Source organism: Micropterus dolomieu, unplaced genomic scaffold (genome assembly GCF_021292245.1).
Source record: "Micropterus dolomieu isolate WLL.071019.BEF.003 ecotype Adirondacks unplaced genomic scaffold, ASM2129224v1 scaffold_239, whole genome shotgun sequence".
NCBI classification, from domain to species: Eukaryota; Metazoa; Chordata; class Actinopteri; order Centrarchiformes; family Centrarchidae; genus Micropterus; species Micropterus dolomieu.
Window position 1 is genome coordinate 1 of NW_025744231.1, and position 20203 is coordinate 20203.

At 42.6% G+C, this 20203-nt stretch overlaps 1 protein-coding gene across 2 annotated transcripts; it reads right to left on the bottom strand.

Moving 5' to 3' along the window:
- Positions 1-60: 60 nt before the first annotated feature.
- Positions 61-18838, bottom strand: LOC123967310 (zinc finger and BTB domain-containing protein 7C). 2 transcript variants are annotated; one of them, XM_046043379.1, is made up of 4 exons: positions 18754-18838; positions 3285-4022; positions 2501-3174; positions 61-2045 (listed from the first exon to the last, which is right to left on the bottom strand). In XM_046043379.1, exons 2-4 carry the CDS (start codon positions 3999-4001, stop codon positions 1424-1426), a joined length of 2013 nt encoding a protein of 670 aa, XP_045899335.1. In that variant the 5' UTR covers positions 4002-4022; positions 18754-18838; the 3' UTR covers positions 61-1423. The 2 variants fall into 2 exon arrangements, with proteins under 2 accessions (XP_045899335.1, XP_045899334.1); XM_046043378.1 differs by lacking the exon at positions 18754-18838 and adding an exon at positions 10002-10399.
- Between the last annotated feature and the right edge of the window lie 1365 nt (positions 18839-20203).

The window sequence follows — 20203 nt, forward strand, 5'->3', positions numbered from 1 at the left end:
ACACACACACACACAAAACTTGGTAGTTTATGAAAATAATACTCCCAAACAAGAGCAAAGTTCAACATTTAGTGTCTTTATAAAACAGATTTGCAAAATATAGCCAAGGCTCATTCATTTAAATACGCATAAATAGCAAGAAAATACTTTCCCATTTCAATTCAAATCATTTTTAACTTCTTTATACACAAATCAGAGATGAACATTATATGAAAAACGGGGCTGAAACTCTCTTGATTTGTTGCTGCAGAAAAAAACACAAGCATACTGTATAGCTGAAGCGGCAGTTGATCAGTCAGAAATATACATCCTCTGAAGACACATATTCATAAACATTAAAACAAAGTCTTATTCAAGTCTGTGAAATATCAAAGTACACATCTTTGGATGGATGCCTCAAAGTCTTTTAAGAGCAATATTTTTTCTTTTTTCTTTTGTTTTACATCTTCAGCAACGCAACCATAATTAACACCACCATGGCCAAAATGTTTTTTGTCTATGTACAATAGTGCAGACGAGGAGCTTAAATCAGAGCAAGGCAGTAGAAGGATAATAACATATTATCAAATATCCTGATTTTGTAGACTTCAAGTGGGTTCCATTTGTTTTGGAGTATTATTAAATAACCATGTTAGAATCAAACTTACTTGCAGGACATGTACCAGCTATGCCCTGCTGTAATAAACCATTTTAGAATGTTTTCTTTTTTTAAGCACTGGTCCTTTTTTAACACTTAAACACAAGTTTCCAAACTAAAACTTTGATTTGTTTGGATGAAGGCTTATTTATTTATGTATTTTACTTTATTCTATTCATGTCTGCTCCTCTTCCCTTTCATTATGAAACTGAAATGTTATAATAACCTTTGTGTTCAATATATTTTTGATTATTTTTGTACATGTAATCATTTGTTTTACATTCATCACAGTCACTAATTCAAGATTGTAACAATTACAATAGGTCCTGCCCTGGGTGTAGATTTATATTTTCTTGCATATGAATACTTTCCAGTATAAAAGCCTCATCTCTGCATCAGAGGACATTGTAGAATTGTTGTTTTTGAATTCATTGTATTTTAGACAACCTTGAAGATAAATAATGCAAATAATATACATAACAGCATTCCTCATTAGCAGTGTCAAACTATCTCTTCTTAAATGCTATTAAAATATTCGTAAAGATTCACAGGGCTGGAACAATTTCATAATTTCACCGTGACATCTGTGAAATTATTTAATAATTAGATGTGTTTTTAAAAAAATAAGTATGTTTTACTACTGCCACATCAGCAGGCTTCAAAAGGTTCATTGATCTCCCTCTTTCACTTTTTAAAAAGGTGCTTTAGTTTCCCGACCCAGAACAGACACATAGATTAAAGAGACTTTCTTTCTTGTCTTTGTTTTTTTCAGTTACAGCCTGCAGTTCATTTGGCCGGCTCGGGGATGGGTGGAGCACGCTCTAATCTCATGGTCCAGGGGTCAGAGGTCGCAGCATAAAATGGAGAGTGGGTAAGCACTTCTTCTCCAGCCAGGGCAAAGGCAAACACTCCCCTCTGCCTCCCTGCTCCTGCCTTCTCCTCCTCTGAGACATGCTTCCCCTCTGCTCGCCGTTCCTCCCTGCTCTCCCTTTCCGCACCATCCCCACTCTTAAATCCCAGGCCCCTGTTGCTGAGGCCAAGCATTTCGCCAAGTCCGTGACTCTTGACTCCCTGGTATGCAGGGCTTAACCCGTTCTCCTCAAACCGGTTGGTGGCAGCAGTCGGGGGGCACAGGAAGTTGCTGGTGGGTGTGGACCGCCAAGCAGCTGGCTTTCGTCCCCGCCGGGGGCGGGAGATGCGGCAGCTCTGCCTCTTGATGTGTCGATGTAGGTGGTCAGACCGTGTGAAACTTTTGTAGCAGTGCTCGCACTGGTATGGACGGACGCCCGTGTGGATACGCAGGTGGTTCTTCAGGTCGTAGTTGTGGACAAACTTGGAGTTGCAGTGGAGGCAGATGTAGGGGCGCTCACCTGTGTGCTTCCTCATGTGGATCTTGAGTTTGTCTTGTCTGAGAAAAGAACAAAACCACATGTTTTTATACAGTATGTCGTGGGCGGAAAGGTTAACACATAAATTACAACACAGCATTTCTTTTCCCTTTTAGATGTAAAAATTTTCTTTATAAGCCAGTAAAGATGATTTGTCTCCACTGACAACATTTAAAGTTCTGCTCTAAATTACAGGTGGAAAATATGCCAAAGTGGGAGGAAGTAGGTGAGTGAGATCACTAATGCAAAGAAACCAGCTGAGGGGGCTTTCCACTTTCAGCTCTTTGATATTCAGATTTGGGGAAAACAGATTAACCTCAGTGCATAGAGCATGGGGTACTTTTCTGTTAACCCTGCTGTTACATAACCCGGTGTTTGTAGTCAAAAAGCACAAGAACATAAAGATGTCAAAATGATCTATGTGTCCCTTATTGATATGAAACACTGATATGATAAGAAGTGCCGCTTCACAAACCTGGTGAATCGTACTTCACAGATAGTGCACATGTACGGTTTCTCTCCTGTATGCGTCCTCATGTGGCGCGGCAGTTTCCCAGCTCCTTGGATGACCTTGTTGCAGATTGGACACTGCTGCGACGCTTTGGGCTTCATCTTCCTCTCCTCCTCCAGCTGCCAGGGAGGGAACAGCGCCCCCAGGTGTGACGCGGAGCTCAGGAAGCTCAGGTACGACCTGAAGTCAGCTTCATCCTTTATCGAGCCGAGAGCTGTATTTTCTGATGGCGCTGACCCAGCGTTTGTGGTGCTGCCCAGGCCCGAGTTGACAAACTCTTTCAGGAAGTTGCCGTGGAGCAGACTGAGTGGGACCTCATCTTTCATCTCCTCCTTTATGATCTCTCTTTTCACAGCTAGATCAAGGGGCCTGGAGGCCTCAAGCGGTGCAGAGTTGGGGAAGGCTTGGGGGAGCCTGGCTTGCAGTGAGGTTGCTGCGTGGGGATGCTGGTGGTGGCTGGGGTCTAGGAGCTGCTTGGGGAAGGCCGGGAACTCTGCAGCCCACATGGAGGGGTAGAAGCCTGGGAGGAGAGGTGAGAAGTTGGCCCTCCTGTCCAGTGCTGACATACGGGGATACAACCCCTCCTGGAGGAGAGACTCAATGGAGAAATCCTTCAAAGCCCGACTCTCCATACTCTCCTGCAACATGATACAGCAACATCAGCCTTTAGAACTTAGGATAGTCATATTTTGTGCTTTGAAAACACACGATCAGTCGCAGAAATAACAATATACCCAGTAAACTATACCTGTTTTCCTCTCATGGCGTCTGGAGACTGCGACTGGGATGACTCTCTGTGTAGGTCAAACTGTTGACGGTACGTGGAGGTGCTGGGAGGCGGCGAGTCCTCTGTCCCCAGAGGCGTCCTCTCTCCCCTGCTCTCCGACGACTGCAGTGACCTCTCGCTGACATTGTCCTCTTCCTCCTCCTGCTCGTCCTTCCTCGAACCCACGTCCTCCTCCTCGTCCTCCTCCTCTTCTTCCTCCTCCTCATCATCCTCTTCTTCCTCTTCATCCTCTTCACCCTCCTCCACTCTCCCTCCTCCATCACCTCCACCCCCGCTGTCCATTATCTCCAGGCAAACGTTGATGATGCAGGGAATCTCCAGCATCTGAGCTGCGTTCAGGATCTCTTTAACGTTGGACGCCGTCACAGTCAGAGTAGAGGTGTAGGCGAACTCCAGGATGGCTGTGAGACACTCCGGAGCCACAAAGTCAATTTCGTACATGGCCGCCGTGTGATGGTGATCCCCACTGTCAGTGGTGGCCACTGTGAAGAGCTTCTTAAAGTACTGGCTGCAGGCGGCCAAAACGGAGCGGTGGGTGCGATACTCCTGGTCCCGGACAATAAGGATGACATCGCAGAGCAGCCCGTCACGACGCTGCTCATTGAGGCTGCAGAGGACATCGCTGCTGTGATTCGGGAAGGGGATCCCAATCAGGTCGTCTTCTCTGTGATGAACCATTCTCCTCTCTCTGTTGGCTATCTAGAATAGGAGGCAGTAATAATGAACTGTTTAGTGACACTTAAATAAGAAGGTCAAACTGAAAAAGACATCACTCTGTGGAACCCACATTTTGCTCTCAAAGCCTCCTCCAAAAGTCCTGTCTCTAGTGTTGAGCATGTCTCATGTCTTGTCATTACATTCGAGTCAGAGAGCTAAACATTTGATGCTCTGGAAGATAAACCAAGTGTAATCTTTAAAAAACCCTCAAGGTCATTCAATCCAAGACTCTTTTGTCCGTCTGGGTCAAAAAAAGATTCAGTCTGCCGCACAATGAAAAATATATTTTAACAAATTTCCCAAGTTGCCAGGAACAAAGGAATAAAAAAACAAGTTAGAATATGTTTTGTTCCACGTGGACAGAAGAGTCTTTGAGACATCTGAAAATATCTGTGGAATGTTATACAATCATTGATTTAATACTGCCCTTTGATTTCCTGTTGGCACTTGATGATTGGCCACAGTCACTTTCACAATGACACAAACCCATGAATGACAGTTCTCTTTCATCTACACGGTTGGTTTCTTGCTCCCTCAGCAAACAAAGAGTCAGTATCATAACCACATTAGTTATTGCAGCAGGGATTCTCCTAAGGAGGAAGTGGCAAGAAGAAGGTGATGAGAGCATAAAGCAAATACTGGACCATGATTTAAAACGCTGATTTAAAGAGGAGTTCGATAGGAGTGACAGCTAGAGTGTCACCGATGACAAGCAGCGTCCATTTATTAAATAAGGGATTATCAAAAAGTGTTGATATGTGAATAGATGGAGGCTGTTAACCGAAGCTGATATTGTTAATACAATGAGTGGCAGTCTAGCTTTATAAAAATATACTGTAGGCATGCTGGTTTATGTGCCATCTGTGCAGCAAAGGCAACAAGTGGTAAATACAGCATGTCTCATTTTGAGCAAACATCACATCGGGTAATATTGATTCTTGAATGTGCAATCACGATTTTTTGTAGGAATGTGTTGCTACTGTGTGAGTTTGGGAAACCCATCACCTTAATAAGACATTAAACAGAGATGACTCTTTTTGTTTGACACTTGCACAGGCAATGAGGATCCATTATAAGTACACCAGCGGTTTTGTGACGACGTGTGCAGTGTCCGTCCCTATTGTCTATCTCAAGATATGAGCACGAAGCAAGGTGATACCCTCATTTCAACAATACAGTGTGTGATTGGGATGTGGTGAGAAATGAAGAGAACAACAAAAGAGGTTAGATTGTACTCTAGATACTGTATCCTGTCAAAATGCTTAATTTGCAGTCTATCCTCTCCATACTGATGTTTACAGCACAGTGACAGCAGACATTATCTATGCACAGACAAAGCTCTATTCGCCTTTCTTAAAATCTTCATTCCACAGCTGCCCCGAGGTCCTACCTGTTGATTCACTGTGCTGTGTTGTTTACAGTTACAGTGATAAAACTTCTGGCAGGGTGCTCATTCATTCACATCTATGAATAGAGCTTAAACTTAGCCGTCCACACTTGGTGGTCACTGGAGGCATGTCTAGATAAATACTTTGAAGCGGGCCTGCTCACCGCAGCTGCATTGTTGACTGGCTCAAAATGGGCTAGGGCTGAAGCCACACAGACTTACACACACACACACACACACACACACACACACACACACACACACAGCAAGTGTCTTGCTTTCCCTTTTGTACTTCTGTAGATCACCAGAGGAGGAAAAAAAAACAATTTCAGAAAAGCCCTTAGTTCACCTGCAGGTATACAACTTGGATACCAATCTTACATGTAGTTTATTCTTGTCGATCTTGTTGCTAGGTAACTGTTGCTATGTTCATGCCATTGATACAGTGTGGTGGACATAATTAAAATGTCTATAGAGGGGGTGGTGGTATAGAATATAGGCCCGAAAACCTACTACAGAGAACCACCTTGAACTACCTTGATGGGAAAACTGGAACAAAGGAGCGACAGAGAAAGTTGCAGTAGTCGAGCCAACTGATGAAATGATATATTTAAAATAGAAATAATGAATAATGAAAGAAAAACGTTCCATCTGTATTCACTTCATACAAATCCTACTGTGTAATGTTAATCCTGTAGCCTACTACAAAAGGAAACACACACCACATTAAAACTATTTCCACAGACGCTGGTGTCTGCCTTGCAGATTAATGTTGCCTAGATAGATACAATATACTATTTCTATTATATTTCACGCCATGTGTACAATATCCAGAAAAGCTATAGCCTGGGTAAAAGGTGAGCAAATCTCCAGTGAGAATGCAAGGGAGAGATCGGATGGCCCTAAAAGTTCCCTAACAGGTTGCACAAACACCAGCGGAGGGGCCCCTCCCTGTAACAGCCTGCCAAGGCAAACAATAGTGCAGAGCTTGGAACAACACAGAGTGGATAAGAGGGAGAGAAAAAGAGTCTGACTGGGAGGGCTTGGTGAACTCGCTGTCATTCGTTTGCTCTCGATCCATCCCACCCACTCCTGGAACTATGGGACACGTGCTGCTGTTGCTGTTTGTTCGCCTGGTGCCCCAGCGAGCACCACTCCCCTCTGTTCCCACTGTTTGCCTGCCACTAGCTAGTGCTAGCTTTTAGCGGCCGGCCCCTAATTACAATGTGGAGAGGATCTAAGGAGGATGTGCCACATAGACAGGGAGGGGAGGAGGGCACAGCTTTCCCACCACAAGGTCCTGGAGCGACATTTCATCAGCCAAACAGCCTTAACCCTTTCCACACACACACACACACACACCCCTCCACCCATCAGAGAAACCAGGGTGGGTACGCCTTGTGAAAGGGCTCTGATAATTACTGTTTAAGTCATTTGGCTCTTTATCCATCTTACTCGTCTAGCAGAGTCATGAAAGGACAACCATCCAACTTTTTCAATACCTTTTCTATTGAATCAGTTTACGGTTCAATAAATGGCTGTCAGCCAATGACAACTTCCCATTATTAAGTGAAACAATTTTTGACTGAATTAATAGTGAGTCAAGATAAGTCATATTTTGTTGCTATCATCAGCTGTAGCGCCTACTTCTGTTTATGACACATGCATCACCAAATTCATTTGCCTAATGGGAATTTCAGTTCCGTGCGTGAACGCTATTCACACCGAGCTCAACTCATTTATTAAACTGACCTCTAATGGACAGTCTTGCCTTTCTGTCTGTCTCTCTTTCCACATGCCTGTACCAGCCACGTCTCCGCTCATGCCTCACTTAGTCACTAACACTTTCAACTCAGCACTCCCACCCCAAATTATGTGTCACCTCCATTCGTCTTTCTCCCAAGAACTTCATCTGCTTTCCGGGTTCTGACCACCACCGCCGCCACCTTCTTCTCCTAATCATCCTGCTCTCCTCTTCCTCCTCTCTTCCTCCTCCTCCTCTCTGTCCCTGTTGCAGCTGTATCATCATTATGCCCAGAGCAGAGCGGCTAACTTGTCCCCAGCCTTGACCGCTCAGGCCACAAATCAGCAGCTAATGTCCATCTCAACCCATGTCACGGGCAGACACTCATTTGGCCTGTAAGCTACAACACCCAAAACCTAGTTTATCCCTGTCAGGCCAGGGCATCCACCTGACCCACATGCTAAATCACCAGCAGCCAAAGTTTACCCCTGTCACCAACTGCCCATAGCAAACACCTGCTAAACAACTGTCACAGACGGACAATTGCACAGCCAATAATTTATAGTATTGACAGCCAAAAGTCACCCCCTTATTAGGAGAAGACATTCATTTGACCAACTGTGTAAGGTAGTCCATTATCACCAGTAAAACACCAGTGCACCTGTTTCTGGAGGAGACACTTCCTTGGTTAGTGTTTTAAATGACAATTGTGTGGAGCCTGTAGGCCACATAGGGAAAGTTTTTAAAATTGTGTCTTAATTGCTGTCAATGTGAGCAGGTGAATGGTATAAAATGCCAGTTACACAACATGGTTTGTGTGTACTGCACAAGTTTTGCTTAAAAGTTGAGGATCGCTGGAAAGTTATTTATGTGAAGTTTGGTGAACCAACCTTACATTTATACTGTTATTACAAAAAAAAGGGTTTAAGGAAATGACTTTCTGCCATACGTTTGTTAAGTAAAGACTGGCTTATGGCCTGCAAGTTTAACGCATTTCCCATAATCTTCCAGCATAATCTTCAAACTAGAGATATTCTTGTTTAAATGTTTCAACAGGTGGACGAATAAAGTTTTTATTAAAAATGTATTTATTAAAATTTTTTATTATATTTAATTTTCACTACAATTAGTTCAGCAAATAATCAACAATATATGCATTTAATTAATACATACATTGTATTTATTAGAAGTATGATGAAATTAAATAGTCTGAAGTAAACACCGGGCCTGGTCTCAAGAGATCTGGAAGCCAACTCGCTTGTCAGGCTTAAAGAGCCTGTTTGCACAAAGAGTCATCTCTCAAGCCTTTAGGGGGGCCCACAGCTACACACCATTATCTCTCTCACCCTACAAAGTAAACAAAAGTTTATGGTTTGCTGCTGAATATTGGTTCAGGGATTAAGAATGATGCTTGTAGACTATTGACCGTCAAACAAAGGACAGATTATTTACTATTCTACATCACCTTATGTTTCTCTACATCTTTTGTTTGGTCTGAATAAAGCCCCCCAAATGAACAGAAGAAGGTTGAATTCAGTATCACCGGGAATGGTACAATATAAAATAAAATATTGACTTTTTGAAGCAGAAATATTATTGCAGTTTTATAATTTAGCCTTGGTTAAAAAATGCATCCTTCATTATTTGAATTTTTCTGATATTCAAAAATGGGTCCCTGAAAAAAGGTCACCATAGCCCATTGTATTTTTTTTTTTTTTTTTTTCAAAAATGAAAGTTAAAAGCCTTTATTACACTGTGACAGGTGTAGGTTAAAAACTGACTGCAGCTAATGAGATATAATCAGAATTAAAATATGTGTTTAAGCAAACATGTCATTTGTATGACATTGATCTGTAATACATTTCCTGTCACAGTTTGTGAGCCTCTTGAGTAGGTATTTAACCACAGGTACTCTTTTAAAAGGACTTCATAAATGTTCCAGTATCTGATACACCAGCGACACAATACGACAGGAAGTAAACCCTTGTTTTACACTTTTATATGCAATTTTCTGTATTATGTTTCCCGTTTACACTGAGTTGTATCTACATTTCAAACCATTTCTAGATATTTTAATTTTTCTGCTTATAATTGTAATAAAGAATGTAGTGAGTACAAACAAATCTTAATACGTGAATGGAAAAAAATAGCTGGTAAACAATTTTAATGGTAATACTGGTCATGGCATTTTGTAACTACATGAGGTAAGACGTCTAAAGCTGGCTGACAACAAGCCTGTTGTAAATAGTAATTTACAGCTCAGCCTCAAATCCATAACATGTTTTTATTTTGTGCTTAATAACAAACATTCCCTTTAACTTTATGAATGACCTGAGTATTTATTTTGGATTTAAAGGAGAAAGTCACATAGATATGGACTATCTAAAATTGAAATGTATAATTACTGTTGGAAACAAAACACATACTTAAGTACACTAAAACTACTATGTTTGACATTGCTGTGATGCTATAAACGCTCATGCCATTCCCAGAATGTTATAGCACAATATTTACACTACAGCCTAAATAATTATGTGATTATTAAGTCACTTTATGGACTTGTTTGCACTTTGTCAGGCCTTTATGATCTAGGACAGTATGCTACAACACTCAGGAACACCAAGTGATGCGCACTGCAACATAACGCACAAGTGCAAGCTTGTTCACACACATGCACACTCTGGAACAATGTGACAATTTTTTATGGACATAAACGCACTGGCACACACCCATGTGCATACTCCAAAACTCTGGCATCCACATAAATTCACACATGTCTTGATACGTTCCCCAGCATTCCACAGCTTTCAGCAACCATCACCTACCGTACCTTCAGTTTCACGATTCCCCTCACGTGTCTTTGTATTTCCAGACTACTAAGAAGCTCTGTTGCTCCTCGCTTGACCTCTCAGCATTGCCCTTTTTAATTGAAACACAGCTGCCTCTCTCTTTGCCAGTCTGTCAATCAGTCAGCCAGGCAGTCAGTCCATTCACAAGCTCTCCACACCGGCCACGGATGCCCATTCACAAAATAAATTAAAAATTTTTTAAAAAACACCCAGGGAGGAATATCCAATGGAGAGAAGCAAAAGCAGTGCTACAGAGGAGAGCAGAGTGTGATTCTTGGGTCTGTGTAGCAGAGTGCCTAGCGTGGAGTTAGGAGTCAGGCTCACTGTTGTGTGTGGCTCATGTAGGACGAGCGAGAGAGTGAGAGGAAGGGAGGGAGGGCAGCAGCACTGCGCTGTGGAGATGTCGCACCACTAGTTTTTATAGCAGGGTGGGTAGCTGGAAGATAATAATACCCCATCCTCCTCCACAACACAAGTTTAAGCGCACTGTGTAATAAGGCCATGGCGCAGACACCCTCTGATTTAGGTCAGACAAAATGAATTTTTAGTTGTTAGAGTGGATTTTAGTATAAAGGGACCGGGGCAAAGAAACTCAAAGGGGTTGTTTGGGGAGACTGAGGGAGGGTAAAAAAAAAAAGGAAAGGAGAAAGAGAGAGAAAAGTTTGGAAACTATTTTGTGCACCTCTGTTGGTTAGTCTCAAGCTGAGATGAGGAGATGTACAGGACTAAATGTAGAGAGGCAGAAACACAACTGCTGCCATAGTTTCATTTTTACACCTGTTTTTAAAAAAAGAGCTGCTATTCACTCTTTTCTCTTAAATACCATTGCACCCAAATATAAACATTATAATTAAACTAGCATTTAACAAGCCCCTTAAGACCTCAATGCATGTGTTTAGACAATACAGGGTCAAAAACAGGTGACAAAGGTAGTGTTAGCCCCATAAATATTCAGTCAGGACAGACTAATTACTGAAAAATATCAGCACACTTTGGCGTTTGGTCCACTGCATTCAGAACCCACTACAAGTGGCAGATTCAGTCAGTGGTGTTAATTTGAATGGAAATATTAGTTAAAAGCTGACTATATCTGAGACAAAATTAAACCACAAACATTGAAAAAACACCACAAGGCACTGTGAGCAGACTTATTTTCCTTTTGTTGAAACGTTTTTTTTTTTAACCAAGGTTTCAAAAACCAGGTTGAGGAGAGCAGAAGGCCAACGTTAGATTCTTATTTTGAGTCAGAAAGCGCCGGAGAAGGGCAACAGTTGATGAGCACACCACCACCCCAGTCTGTGGAGAGGAGGAGGAAGTTTATGCAGAAAGGTGTAGAAATAAGCCATTCTGTATAGACTTCAGTACAGAGGAGGGACCCTGTTTAGCAGGAGTTTGGGGAGATATTCAACCTCAAGAAAATGTGGTGAGAGAGACAAGGTTTCTGCAACAAAACCCAATAGCACAGGGAAATGCTTCCAATACTGCTTCCTTGCATGTGTGCGTGTGTGCGTGCGTGTGTGTGTGTGTGTGTGTGTGTGTGTGTGTGTGTGTGTGTGTGTGTATTTGTGTGTGCGTGTGTGAGTGTGTGTGTGTTTATCACACAGCAAGAAACAGAAAGAGAGAAAGAATACGGTAGAAAGAGTATTTCCTTTGCTTTCACAGACAGGCCAAATGTTATGACATAGCACATTCACAGGATCTGAAACAGCCATTGGGCTTTCCTGTATCACGTCATTAATCCACACCCTTTGAAATACTTCAATTAAGTTTGCTTGCAGCATGAAGGCTTCACCGCCTGAGTGATATATTTTGCACTTAAAGAGAACTGCTGAACTGAACAGACCTAAAAACAAACCAAATTGTGATACAGATAATAAAACAAAATTGAATAATCAAACATACAAGTTACTGCTAGGCAATATATGCAGTCAGCCATTGTTATCTTAGTGGTTACTGGACCTTGAAATCTACTAAAATATTTCTAACCATGCATAAATCATACCCGACAATCATGCTCTGAAAGCAGTGAAACTGAGATGAGTTTACCTCCACAAACAAGTAGACATCAGAGTGTACATCAGACTGCTATGCCCACTTCCCCTTGGGGAAAACATGGACCAAAGCAAACCACAGCCCATGCCCTAGTGGTTTACACTGTTTTGTACAGGGTGAGAGCTGAGGCCAGCTCACATTGGCATCTAGTATATATAAACAGGGTTAGCCACTAACTGCAAGCAGGCCAGTCAGACAGCCAGAAAAACAACATTTGCCATCCTATAAGATTGGCTATCTATTCTAAACATGCCGCTGCAGCCATAGCAACACACTGTAAGTGGCACCTGTGTGGACGGCTTTGTTCTAAACTCTGTAAAACTGCAGGTTGTTGTACTCCAAACTGTCATTCATGTTCAGTTCATTCATTCAAGTGTCTGAGCCGAATTGCAATGTACACACAGTTCAGCATGGCTAATAGTCAGATTTAAATTGTGATTATGCTTCCGCCTGTTTTATATATTAATACAAGCATGAAACCAATTATAGTGCCTTGTAAAGAGCAAGACAAAATATCTTGGTGCTTCATAGTATAATCATCTAGCTAAATATTGATTCCCCCCCCCCGCTCTATCCTTCGCGAGTGTTCTACACCAAGAAGTGGTGAGTCTTGTCGCTCAGTCTGAGTGCTAACGGTCACAAGACAGGAGGATTCGAGGGGCTGGGTAAGAGTCATCTGTTTTGTCTGTCTGTCTGTTTGCCTGGCATCTCAACGTACCTGTTTACTGCCACCTGCTGTGCCCAGCAAGATACACGTACCAGGGCACCAGATTGGCACTTTGGAGGGGGGATGAGGTGTGAAGCGTCATTACATAAAGTTGATCTCATGGAGACTTTGATGCTGTACTCAACATGGCTTACTGTACAGTATCACAAACACAGTAAGCTGTCTCTCACAAAACTAAGACTGCATTGCTGCTATAATACAGCCCCGTGGAGCACAGATTTGCACGTGTCAGATAAACAAAAGGCACTTACAGGGATGTCACTATTATGAATTCAGTTCCTTCAACTTACTAGCCTTGAATGCTGATCTCTTAATGTTGTCATTAAAAATATTTGATTTAAAAAAGGTCTCCCGTCCTCTAGAAAGCTTCATTGCGTGATCCATGACAGCGTGATTGTCAGACAGGGTTGTTTGACACACAAAAACCCTACCGCTGCTGTTTGAATTAACCACTTTTCTCCACACTCACACATAATTAGAAGCCCCAATTTGACATCATCATCAACACAGCCCCTAATACTGTTTTGGTACTTCAAGTGTGCAGTAATTGCATCAGTGTCGCAGCATTGCATACAAAACATAAAATTCTGTTAGACCGTACACTGGTATGACAAAAACAAAGTAGAGGATAGTCTGGCTAAAGGTCGGATTAAAAATAACTAGTCTGTATGATGTGTTGTCCGACAAATGTGTTGTTTTTCTGCCTTAACCTGACCTCCACACAGCTGGCCAATCGCTGCGTGAAGTGGGCATAAATGTCAGAATATCAGCAACTGTCAGAAACTGATTTCACAATTCCGACCTGAGAGAGGTGTGTGCGAAGGGAGTTTCTGAAGCTGTTCGATCATCTGACCACCACTTTTGTTTAGTATATGTACAGCTTAAATCCAAGGTTACTGTCTACCTGTACCTGTATTATGTGGCACAAGATAACAGGGAAAAAGAGTTCAAGGAAGGACTTAGTAGACCTTTCCCTGGGTTAACAACTGTAGAGACAGACAAAAACACAATCAGCCTGACTCGTGCCCTTTACCCTGGTGTCTCTCCACCAGGTGTGGCCTGGTGTGGGAGAGAAGCCGGAAAGGGAGGCAATCATCCCCCCACAGCCCAGAGATAGAGCATCGGGGAAGCCTCCCAGGTCTACACCCCCTGTCTCCAGAAGTCCAAGGACGGAGACGCACACAGAGATGCAATGTTGCTTATACACAAAGGGAGGTAGGCATGTGTCCAAACCTAACCGCTGACAGGCTCAGTCACAGACAAATGCTCACAGAGACACACACCTATCTGTCATTGCACTGAGGTCATTAGAACTCACCTTGGAGCATGCCATTCGGGTGAGTGAGGTGAGGGTGTTTCTTTTCTGCTGACCTGTCTGTTTGTGCTTTTTACTTTCTCCTGTTTTGTCTTCTTTTCAAACATCCTAATCAGTGTAGAAGCGCTGCCAGAAGGGAGGTAAAGTACACAAGCTGCATATTTAGAACTGTGAGTACTGATGGAGACAGAGTTACAGTGTTTCGCAGGTGGCCATAATGCGTTGTATGAACTCACTGCCATGTGTGAGGATATCTGTGGGGATGTTTGTTAAAGACAAATATGATTATTCTTTATGTTTAACGCCACTTTCATTTTTTTGTCAACTCTAAAATATGGGAATATATTCTGGAAGTGAACCTGCAAACAAAATGTACAAGGAGGCAAAGCACCTAACCACTACTTCCACGCTGCTGCTTCTGAATGCATTTCAGTATTGTGTTGTGTTCATGTGATTTGCTTGGTGTGAATATTTGTGTGTGAGCGTGTCTGCGTGTTGGGAGGGTCGTGGGGTGAATGAGGACAACTCCTTATGGTGATAACGAGAAGGAGGCCAGCCTTGGCGGGACAGCCTCTGTCTGCCCTCAGGTAGTGTGTGTGTGTGCGCATGTTTGTGTGTGCGCGCATGTGTATGTGTGTGTCTCAGCAGGAGAGCCCTCGGGCACTCTGGCACCTCCTAATTAAAACCAGTCAGGCTGCAGGGCAGGGGAGACAGATGCCTGTCATGGCACACACATACATACACAGACGCACACACACACACACACGCATGTGTGGCGGTTCGCATTCAACCACATGCACACTCACAAATACGTAAGTGTGATGCGTAGGTCAGCTATCTTTGGACTCAATATCATCCCACCCACTCAGATATCACACAGGTAACTAATCTGTATCTGACCCAAAAGAGAAGCAGTGAAATCAACACAGCAGTATCCATGTTAATAAGGCTGTTAATAATCGAAGACAAAGACCATTTTAACATACATGCCTTTTTTTGTTACCCGAGCAGTGTATGTGCAGGTTTCATGAGTGAATCCATTACTTAGTTTCAATGGTTAGCCTTAGGATAAAACAGATTTGGCTAATTTGGTTAAACAAAATCAGTCAGTGAGCTCTCATTAGTTTTATTTCTAACTGAAACCTGCTGGATTATGGCCGACTTGTTCACCAGTGGCACACACCAAGTGTGCCTCACAATCACACTCACACACACACACAAACACACTCTCTCACATGCAGTCGTGATCCAGAGTATCCAGATTGACACATCTCTCTTTCTACCCGGCACAGAATGAGACATAATTGTGCTGAATGTCTGTTACCTGCAGACTCTGTCACATTTTATCTCTGTTCCCCCATGTACGGCCCAGAGCTGCAGGCGACCACATATAGTACTTAGCAGGCTAACTGCTGTTTGTCTGGGGTGGGTGGGTGGATCAAGACATGCTGCTCTCCTTTCTCTCCCAGTGATTAGATAGCATAAGCAGGCCAGCTAGCCTAACCCACACACTCATGTCTCTAAAACTGCCATCCAGCCCTGCTTTCTCTTTCGCTGCCTCTCACACACAGGTGGGTGGACCCACTTATTCAACCCAGATCTTTCTTTTAGACATTATGAAATCATGCTCTTTTTTCTCCCTTTCTTCTTTTCTTCTCCTATACTCCCTGATGCTGAATGACATTCAACTCCGTTTCCTGCAACACTCTTTGCAGCTCTCTTCTATAAAGTAGAGCTTCAATTTTCTAATTTACTATGTGATCATTTTGACAGATTTCCAGAAGTTGAGAATCATGTCTTTTCACTCTTTCCACTAGGCTGAGGCTAGGTTGGTTGTCAGTGGTTACACAGGCCTATTTTCTATTATCTAGGTAACATTCAGGAAACACCCACAATTTGTTTGTAAAATGCCTCATTGCACAACCACAGAACAAATTGTGGCTTGCACTGACATTTCAAATGTGTGACAAATAAATATTTCTCTCATGGCTATGACCCTGCTGGGGAATGCAAGACACATTTCCACTGTGATTTAGTGTAAGTATAGTGCTACAGTATTATAAGGAATTTATAAATAAAAGTTCAAAGTAATTCATAAAGTGAAAAGTAATTATGTCTCAGCAGTTGATGGTGTGTTGCAATTCAATAAGCCATTAAATCAACATACATCTCAAATCGGTTATATCCTGATGCAAATAACTAATTGCAGGGATTCTTCACAAATTAAGAGGAATATACACATTTCTAGTAGTTTCTCAGAACTGTGGGCTTTGTGTCAAGGTGGGTGACAAAGAGGTAGTTTGGGGCAAGATGTTCTCCCAGGGCACCTAGTTGTTGAAGTATGTGAACATAATCGGCCACTTTATTAAAGAAAAATACTGAAAAGTGATGAAGAGCAGTGGCAGGGAAAGAGGGAGAAAAAAAGAGGAGGATGGTGGAAATGTAGAAATTGTAAACGGAAAGAGAGAATATGGCTTGAAAAGCAGAGAGGGTGCAATCGAGCCGACCTCTGGGAGTGCGAGTGCCTGCCTCCCTGGCTGCTTTGTCGTTTGAGCCAGGCGCTGCGTTTCGTGAGGAGCGCAAAAGTACACAAATCCTACAGAAGGAGTTTTTTTGGCAGGGCTCCGGCCTCCCACCCACGGCAGCCTCTTCAAGCCTCCTCCCATCCTCTATTCATCTGTGAGGGGTGGCTTACTCACCCAGCCCAACTCCACACATACAACAAACCTGGACCTCGATCCTACGGAGGAGGGCGGACACGCACTCATGCACACACAAACGGCTACTCAGCCTTTGTGGACATGATTGGATGACAGTTTTTGGCACAGATAAGATTCTGCCATAGCTGTTTCAGCAAGATTTGAAAACAGTGAATCTGATTTAAGACAACTGTGACAGAATGACATCTGTGTCATAGGAGGTTAAAATCAGATTGTGCATCCCCGTGCAAATGCTGTTACATGGGCATGCCCACACTCTGTCAGGTGGAACGAAGGCGTGTGGACTCATTCACTCTGTCAGTCTCATAATGAACACATTGCATCATTTTGCATTTATGAAACTGCATCCTCATTCACATGACATGACACTTAAATCGCTCTTTCTCTCAATCAAGTACTTTAGCATTCATTTACACACTCCATAGGGGTTCAGTTCTGTTCCTTTATAGAGTTAGTTGAAAATTGGCTTATTATTTACAGTATGCTATAAGTGAGATTGTACAAACATGAATGAAATGTAGAGAGGCCCTGCAACAAAAGACTAAAAGGATCAGTTTCAATTGAGATAATCCTGGAGAGCATTGGGGCAGACAGAGGGCTGTAGTCAGGGTGTGTGACGAGAGTAGGTGTGGTGTCTACTAGACTTTATCCCCATCTAACCCCCACTGTGACAGGAAGAGAGCTCTATAGATTCCGCTTGGGTTTTTTTTTCATTAATGATCAAGGCTGATAAAGGTTTCAGGCTGAAGCATGTCTGTTTCGTATGTGCTGCTTTAAAATACTTCTTTTTTTTTTACGGGGAAGTGCAGCTTTTCATTCAGTTCCTTTAGGCTTTCTTGCCTCACACCTATACATTGACCTATTTAAAGCAGGCTTTGAGGAAACAGTATTTTCATTTCAAGGTTTGCACAAGTTATCTTGTTCCTGTATGTTCAACTTGTCTTTTTAGTCCACAACTGGGGACAGAAATGATTTGTGAAGAACTGTAATCAGTTTGTATACAAAGTGTATGCTTCTTTTAAATTAACTCCTAAAGCCCCAAGGCAATGTCTTTCACTTGATGGTGTTTGATCGCTTCATAGCAAAGTGCTATAATTCTACGATAATTCTACTAATCATTCTATTATAATATCTCTGACATGAAGATGGAACAATGCAATACCCATATCTGATAGATCAGACAGTATGGTATATTATCACCCTTTCATAGGGTTAGGGTTAACTGATTATGTCAATCAAGTTAAGTCAATTTCAAGATGGATTCATGGATGAGAGATGCCAGTGCTTGTTACTGCCATGTCAGTGTCAAGAGATGTGACTTACTTTCATACCGTATTACATTTTATCTTACAACTACTCAGGCAGCTTCTTGATAACAGAATCGCGAGGATGACATGTCAAAACATCATAGCGATCTGAATCATGCACAGTAAATGAGCATATAGCATAAATTGCTGCTACCATAACAAGTAAAAAGCAAAATTGATATCAGTCTGTCAATCTGTTCCAGCTTTGTCATGCTTTCACTTGCTTCCCCCTCACTGTGTGGCTGTTGTGTAAAGGGGGAGGCTTTCACTCTGCGCACATCTGTTGCAACACACGCAGGAAAGTTTCTGGAAAGCACTGGACATCCCTTTTTTTCACTGTATGTTCTATTATAACAAGTTTGAGACTTGGAGCAATTTGCAACTTAAAATGGGAACACAGAGGAACCAGATTCTGCAAAAGGTCAGCCATCCTTTAGTCTGATTTTGGTGCTCAGTGGGTAGCCGAACTGCTCTTGCATGCTTTGAAATTTTGCCATAACACACAGAAAATATCTCATTTTGACTTTTTTACGATGCAAATTGTAGTACAACGAAGGAAAAAAAAAATACCAAAAGAAGAGAGAGTGAAAGAGACAGTTAGATGTTACTGACCTTTAAGAAGAGAAGTTTTGATTTCAGTTCCTCTGTCACGCAATCAGCCCCTGTCAGGAAACTCAACACTGTCTCAGTACTGGCAGACTTGTGAAAGTGAGAGCGGGTGAGATAGAGACTCAAATTTGCTCTGAAGGTGTGTCAGTGATTTGGAGGAGTGAAAAGGTACAGTTCCACGAAACGGTTATCTAAGAAACACAACAAAACAAAAACTGCTACACCCACCAGCCTCAGCCAACACCCCTCCCTCCCCTTAAACCAAAAGTATTTGGCAGCGTTCCATACAAGTCCACCTGTGCTTAGGGGAGGGGAGTGACACACACTCACACTCACTGGGCCAAGCCTAAAAACCTGCTTGTGAGTTTGGATGGGGTGGTATGGTTGAGGCTGGGAATAGAGAGAGATGAGCCTTGGTGCTGAGGCTGGAGGAGAGAGGGGGTGGAGGGTTGAAAGACTACTGGTAAGCCTGACCAGGGCCTGAAGGTCTGGAGCCAGAGATGAGGCTGGAGAGCTGGGGCAAAGGCCAAGCCAGGAGCAAAGGCTGGAAGCACTGAGACTGGATTTGGTAATAAATAAACAAACAGTCTGAGGCTGATGTGCAGCTGGACAACTGCGCTGTGATCTCAAACAGGGTGGCGGGGAAAAAAAGTGGGGAAGAGGTTGTTACAGTATAATGCTGGGTTGAACCGGTGGGTGGGTCTTTGCCTGTGCCAAACAGGAGCTGGAGGGGTTCGTATCAGATATCAAACAAAAGACATATCAGGAGAGAAATGAAAAGATTTGAAGAAAGGTAGTGTGATAGAGAGTCTGTGACAGTATCTCTGTGTATTTGGGTGTGTGCTTCTGTGTACCAGCTCGTACCTGGCAAGACGTAGGAACCATTGTGCTGCACTGAAGCCCATAATGCAGTGTAATGAGAATATAATAAGAGGGTGTTATCAGTGATGTAAATGCTGCTGAAAGTCATGCTCACAGAGAATAATAGTAATAGTGACAATATGTACTGTATTCTTTAGCAGTGACTGTGAATAAGTCTTGGTTTATTTATTTCTGTTTTCAAATTGATTTATGGAAAATGACTGCTTGTGAAAAAAGAAACAAACCATCAAACAAATCATTTAAAACTTTCCCTTAATTACAATACACTTTGCTACAAGTGTCCCCCAGTATTCAGAAAGTATCAAATTGTCCCCCAGCAATAAAGTACTGATTTAGACTTTTTTTATATTTTCATTATCTGCACAAAGTTTGGCACCAATCCAGCACAACAGTGAACCTTAACCACATTTAACGAGAACGCACTGACGTGAGAGAATCAGCGCTTGTTCGGGTCTTGGCCAGATGCTAGTTTTGTCGAGACAGCCAATAGGTTGCATAACCTTACATTTGTAATGTTTAAAGGCTGAACAGCAAAGTAAACAGCTGATGTGAGCTTCCAGCTGTCTCTCAA